At 26.0% G+C, this 6,479-nt stretch overlaps 5 protein-coding genes across 5 annotated transcripts; 2 read left to right on the top strand and 3 right to left on the bottom strand.

Moving 5' to 3' along the window:
• Nucleotides 1-808: 808 nt before the first annotated feature.
• On the top strand, nt 809-1,777 carry ENU1_140200 (hypothetical protein; the record flags this gene model as incomplete). The annotated part of the gene is made up of 1 exon (XM_008860291.1): nt 809-1,777. The coding sequence occupies one exon, from the start codon at nt 809-811 to the stop codon at nt 1,775-1,777; it is 969 nt and encodes a 322-aa protein (XP_008858513.1).
• Nucleotides 1,778-1,913: 136 nt separating this feature from the next.
• Nucleotides 1,914-2,186, bottom strand: ENU1_140210 (dynein light chain 1,cytoplasmic, putative; the record flags this gene model as incomplete). The annotated part of the gene is made up of 1 exon (XM_008860292.1): nt 1,914-2,186. One exon carries the CDS (start codon nt 2,184-2,186, stop codon nt 1,914-1,916), a length of 273 nt encoding a protein of 90 aa, XP_008858514.1.
• A 78-nt stretch (nt 2,187-2,264) lies between these two features.
• ENU1_140220 (hypothetical protein) lies at nt 2,265-2,870 on the bottom strand (the record flags this gene model as incomplete). The annotated part of the gene is made up of 1 exon (XM_008860293.1): nt 2,265-2,870. One exon carries the CDS (start codon nt 2,868-2,870, stop codon nt 2,265-2,267), a length of 606 nt encoding a protein of 201 aa, XP_008858515.1.
• Nucleotides 2,871-2,981: 111 nt separating this feature from the next.
• ENU1_140230 (hypothetical protein) lies at nt 2,982-3,848 on the bottom strand (the record flags this gene model as incomplete). Its single annotated transcript, XM_008860294.1, has 1 exon — nt 2,982-3,848. The coding sequence occupies one exon, from the start codon at nt 3,846-3,848 to the stop codon at nt 2,982-2,984; it is 867 nt and encodes a 288-aa protein (XP_008858516.1).
• A 1,896-nt stretch (nt 3,849-5,744) lies between these two features.
• Nucleotides 5,745-6,471, top strand: ENU1_140240 (serine palmitoyltransferase, putative; the record flags this gene model as incomplete). Its single annotated transcript, XM_008860295.1, has 2 exons — nt 5,745-6,419; nt 6,463-6,471. 2 exons carry the CDS (start codon nt 5,745-5,747, stop codon nt 6,469-6,471), a joined length of 684 nt encoding a protein of 227 aa, XP_008858517.1.
• Nucleotides 6,472-6,479: the final 8 nt, after the last annotated feature.

The following is a 6,479-nucleotide window of genomic DNA, read 5'->3' on the forward strand; positions in this document are numbered from 1 at the left end:
TTTATTAACAAGTTATTTTATATAAAGAATATTTAGCAATCAAAAAGATTTAAATTATTTCTTAACTCTGAATTTGCATTGTTGAGTAAGTTTTAATTTACCACCAGTTGGTTGTCCAAGTGGTTGTCCACATTTTTGACATAAAATTTGTCTATGGGCATGTGAGAAAGTAGTAGTAGTAGCACTACATTTTGGACATTTAATTTCAAGGAAGTAACTGTTTGGAGTTGGGACTAATCTCTTCATTTTGTGTGCCTTAGCTTCAGAGGCAGCAGTTGGATTCAAAAGGTCAACTTCGATCAAAGGCTATAAAGTGATAAGTCAACTTTTTCTAAGAATAAACCTTATTAAATATAAATGTATTAGCAATAAAAATCACAAATACAATATAAATTAATGCTGTAAGACAAACCATAACTTCGATTAACCAGGATCTTAGTTTTAGTGAAAGGGTTTTTCTTTTAGTTATTTTTGTTAATTTGTTAATGGTTTTATATTTTTCTTTATTTTACTAATTTTTTTTTTGTTATTTCAACTAGAACTTTAAAATAAAAGTTTGATGTAACATGATTTATTATAAAGAAAATAAATGAAACTATAAGTAACTAATAGTTAAAAGAGTTATAAAAATATAAAAAAGTAAATAATAAAACAAAAAAATAGTAAAAAAAAACTATGGATGAAGATAAAGATTTTTTTCTCTTTTCAAGAAAGAATTTGATCAAAACCTGATAGAATAGGAAAAATGAAGAGTATGAAATTTGGAAGTGGAACTGTAAAAAAGAAGAGAAACTTAACTTAAAGAGAGATGGAAAAAAAGATAGACGAAAAGAAAGTAAAATCACAACTACGACTTGTTGTCCCATGGAAGCGACAACTAGGATTGAAAGTGGACCAAACAAAAATAAGTTGTTTAAATAAAGTTGGGAGTTGTAAAGAGGGGCTTTCAAATAAGAAAGTATTAAGAATTGGAATGAGACCATTAAAGACTATTCCATTAAAGTCTTTGAGTCCTGTTGAAAGAAAAAAGAAAGCAGCAAAGAAGAGGAAAGTTAAACTTCAAATGGCTCAAGGTAATAACAATGGAAATCATTTTAATAATGAAAATAAAATTTTACTTCCAAAATTACAAGATTCAAACAAAGTTGATAGTCAAATAGACCGTCCTGTTGCTTTGAAACCAATCAATAATAATAATAATGATAACACTATTCTTCCATCTTTTTCTTTAAGAACTGAACATTTAAAAGAGGAAAAACTAAATATTCCGATTGACTTACCACAACTCAAAGAAGTGAATAAAACTAAAGAAAAAGTTGAATTAGAAAAAGATAATACAAAAGATAAATTAAACCAATGTTTTGTTAATAAAAGTCATTTAATAGAATTACCGTTACAACATTTACCACCACCAATTATTAAAACAAAGAAAGAGTTATTTGAACCAAAAGAAATCAAAAAAGATATATTAAAAAAGAAAGAAGGGATTTCTTTAAAGAAGAAAAAAGAAAAAAAATTAGTTACGCCTAAGAAAAGAGGGAGAAAACCAAAACCAAAGTATAGTCTTTCTAATGAAAAGAAAGACCGTGTTAAACAAACAATGTCATTTATTCTTAAATCAATAAATAGAGAAAATAAAAAAGGAATTAATAAAAATAATGAAGAGAAGAAACCAAAAAGAGAAGAAGAGAAAATACTTAAGAAGAGAGGTAAGTTTAATAATAATATTATTGGAATAGAGAAAGTTAAAGAAATGGTTAAAGAATGTACTTTGTAATTATTTACTTTTAAAAATGAATATTTCATGATATAAAAAATTAATAATTGTTTTATTTGTTTCTTATAGAAATAAAGGATCTAAAATAGTTCAACAGAAATAAGTTAAACTTCATTTTGATTCAAATTGAATGTTATTATATTTTTATTCCACTCCTAAATAACATTACAGCTTTATAATTTGATATAAAATAAATAAAATTACCTTCTATGTGAGTTACAAACGCGCTAAATTGATTTCCTACAATACAATGCCATGTTGGACCATAAAATGAATCAAAAGATGTTTTCATAAATTCTGCTATCGATTGATCAGTTGAATTAAGTTGATATGCATCAAAGAACATAGAAAGAGCTTTCATTTTCATTGTTTCATTCATATCAATAGCTTTAATAACAACATGTTGCATGGAAAAAAAAGGTTAATTTATTAATTAAGAGTTTTAAATGAAGAAGTAAAAAAAAAATTCGAGTTATTAAAGTACTTTTTAATAAAATTGAATGACTAATAAACGGGTGATTTTGGAATATGTATTACATCCAGGCTTACTTTGATTTATTCCAGTTAATTCTAAATGAGTCGGAGGATTTATATATGCTTCATTTAGTCTAAAGAATGTATAAGCTGATTCTTCTTCATTTAATTGGGGTTTCCAAAATCCAAAAGCATGAGCTACACAGAAAATATAATCATCTAATTGATTCGAATTAGTTGGTAGTATTTCCAGAGTATCCATAATTTTAATTTGATTTAAAACCATTTGGGGAGTTGGAACTTTCATCCATTTTGTTGGTGGGATTGAATCACTTAGTAATGAGAAAATAAAATGATAAGGATCAACACAATAATTATGATTTGTTATATACCCATTTTGAGGGAGATTTTGCGCATGTTTTATTGTTAGTTTTTGATAACATCCATAAATATGGTTATAGTTATTAATTATAACTATAGCAATATCTTTTCTTCCTTCAATACTTTTTACAAAACTTAATCTAGTCATTTCCATAATATCAGAGTCAAAAATAATTTCGTAATTATCAAGACCAACAAATTGTTTTAATTTATTAATTTGGGTATTACTGAATGTCATTGTTAAATTTGTTGAATAAGAAGTTTTAAGACTTTTTCTAAGTTTTTACGAAAAAGTGAGTAAAAAAAAGAGAAACAAGATTACTTTTCAGAAACAGAATAAATTATATTATTATAAACAACTCAATACCAAAAATCTTGAGCACTCAGCTTTGTTTTGTAATGACTCTCCTTTAAATGGATTTACAAAGCCTTGATCAAAGTTATAAAGATTTTTTGCACAAAAATTGAAAGATATCATTCCGTTTGTATCCATCCAGAAAGCAGAATAACAATTGATTAAAGTTGGATTTTCTTCTGTGAATAAAGAAACACTTTTCTTTTCATTAGTTTTTCTTTCAAAGATTTTAGATTCATTAATTTTGTTTTCAATAGCAAAAATGAAAAAATCATTTGATTCTGCATGAATAGGATTTTTTGAAGAGGATGGAATAATGGCATCACTTTGGTAAAACCCAATGAAACCATTTTCTGTTTTAAAAACAAAGATCAATTTTTCTTTGTAAACAATTCTTGAACGTAATTCTCTTGGATCAAATCCATGTTGTTTAGAGTCATAAAGAATGTGAAAAGATTCTCCTCCAAGTTTAAACAGAAGGAAATTAAGTGTACCATTTATTGGTTCTTCTTCTTCTATAATTTTTGTTTCTTCTCTAATTTCATTATGTCTTCTAGCACTTCTTGGTGTTGCAAATGATTTTAATCTTTTTATTGGACTAGAGGCAACACGAACAAGTTTATCACCAAAAGATACTCTAGACTTAATATCCATAGGTTTTGAAGAAGTTATTTCTTCCGGTATTTCAAGTATACTATCTTCATCACTTGACTCTGCTTTATAAAAGGACGAAGAGTATTTATTTAGTTCATAAGAAGATTGTATCCTAACAAAGGGTGAATTAAATAATCTTTCTGGATTACTATCAAGTGACCCAGTGAGTGGTCTTTTAAGTGAGCTATGAGAAGTATTATTTCCCATAATAAGTCATCTGTTTTTATCTAATCTGACTTTAAATAGTACTAGTGTAAATGTAGTTAGTGTACATAATAAACTATATTTAGTACTTTTCAAGTATTTGTTTTTTGAATTTTTATCTAAATATTTTTACTTCCCAACGGTAGAAGTTGAATTAATGACTGAAAAAACCACTTTTACTTGAGTTATTTATATAAATTTGTTGTTTATCTTTTGATTACTGTTTCCTTCTTATCAGTACAAAAAATGGTGTTCTATTAAAATGTTTTGTCTGGTATTAATTATAGAATGATTGACAACCTAAAAATGAGAACTGACAGCAACCCCTTATATCTTCCAGATTAACATATATGCGTTATACTTTTTTGCTTGGCGTTTACAGTATTAAAAGTAATTTCAAAAAATAAAAAATCTTTTTTATTCTTTATTATTCTTTATGGAGGAAATAGAACAAATCTTTACTTAAAGTTCTTCAAATATTATTTAAAAATATTAAAAAATAAATTGACCCCACAACTACCAGAAAATTAAATTGAGATTGTGTAAATTAACAACTTTTTTTGTTTTTTAAAAAAACAAAAAAACTTTGTTGAAAACGTCAAAAATAACAAAATAATTTTTGTCGTCAAAAAAAAAATTAATTATTATAAAAGTTATCTGTCATAACTTAAAATACTTAATGGAACGAAAACAAAAACAGATAGTCAGATCTAAAACGTATCTTAATTTAAATAAGGCAATCACAAAAACAAATGAAGTATCTCAAAATCCCGTTGATTATAGGGAAAAAATACCACAACTCCCAAGAATAAAAAAGAATAATTCAAATGGTTATAGAAGAAAGTCAATCGGAGAAACTTACTCAAACAATGGAATTTCTGATTCTATTCAAGAATTTCATAGACCAAAACATTTTACACCAATCTCAATTACAAAAATCGATCATTCTCTTTGAATAAATTTATGTTATTTATAAGTAATTTTGTGTTATTAATTTTTTCATATCTTATAATTAATGAATCTTAAAAAGTCTTTTTCTTATGAATAAATAAGAATACCAGCTTTCATTTTGGTAAGAAACTAAACATTAAAAAATGCAAATAAAAATAATACAAAAAGGTATAGTTGAGGTGTTTTTAATGAAAAGTCTTATTTTTTATATATTTAATGAATATATACCTTTGTTAAAAAAGTAATAACTCAAATTATAAAGAAAATTGTGTTTATAAATTATGTTAATAATAAAATTCTTGTTAATGAGACTAGAAAAAGTCAAATAGTCCTCATGGCATGGAGTAGGACAAATTCAAAAGAAAACAAAAAAACCGAATTAACATTCCTAAATAAACGAAAGTACTTTTGGCTTGAAAATAATCAGGGTTTTATTATCATCTTTTTAAGATTATATTTTTCAATAGATGTTAAATTTACGTATAATTCATAAAAAATAAATAAGATATAACTTTTTCATATTTTCATTGTTTCAGTTTGATGAGGAAATTGAATGTTTCTATTTTTTTAAGACAAATTGTAACCACATGGTAAAAAATAATTAAAAAATTTTACTGACATGGTATATCAAATTTAATATTGTCACAGAAACTGTTTTAGTTGAAAAGGTCATTGCAGCAGAATTTACAAAAATAAACGATGAAAATCATCAGATGATCACACAAAATGCTTTGGAGTAGAACTAAAAGTGTAATAAAGAAAACTATATATAATAATAAAAATGAGCAACAAAAAAGAAATTTCTAAAAAGGGAAGATTAAAAACAAAAAAGTGAGTGTCTGAAAGTGTCTGATAAGAAGAAAGATGGATCTTTCAAGAAGAATGGACAATGATAAATATATAAAGGAACAAAAAAAGATATTTACCAGATTCATTTAACTCTACTTCATGGAAAATAACGACAATTATCAATTATCAACTTGGAATTCATTATGGAGGTATATTGGTATTGAAAAACATGCTACTTATGGTTTTTATTGGATGATTGGTGCTGCTAAAGTCAGTGATTATAAAGATTGGTGTCTTTATTGGTTAGGTCTTAATGATCAAAAGCCTCCAATTATTGGTGAAAGTCCAGAAGATTTTTATGTCAGAAAGATTTATTCTACTTCATACGATTGTTTTAATAGACCTATTTGTGGTCCTCCTGAAAATCACATTATTATTGGTTTACGAGAAGAAGTACCTATTGAAAATGCAAAACACCTTGTGTTAAAAGAAGGAAAAGTTAGAGAGGCTATTAATTTTGGTTCATATAATTATCTTGGATTTGGTGGTAGACATCCAATTGTTACAAAAGAAGTTGCTGATTGCTTAAAAAAGAAAGGAAGTAGTTGTAATGGATTTGCTGCTGAAAGAGGTATTTCTGAAGAACAGAAAAAATTGGAAGGTATGTTAGCTGAATTTTTACATAAGGAAGCTGCTGTTGTTGTACCAATGGGATTTGCTACTAATTCTACACTAATTCCTATTTTAGTAGGGAAAGGAGATGTTGTTTTTTCTGATGCTTTAAATCATTCTTCTATTATCACTGGTATTAAATCTGCTAATGCTGAAGTTAGAGTATTTAAACATAATGACATGACTGATTTTAAAGCTAAATTAGAAGACTTAAAAATTCAT

This window comes from Entamoeba nuttalli, assembly GCF_000257125.1.
Source record: "Entamoeba nuttalli P19 unplaced genomic scaffold asmbl_5826, whole genome shotgun sequence".
Lineage (NCBI taxonomy): Eukaryota > Evosea > Mastigamoebida > Endamoebidae > Entamoeba > Entamoeba nuttalli.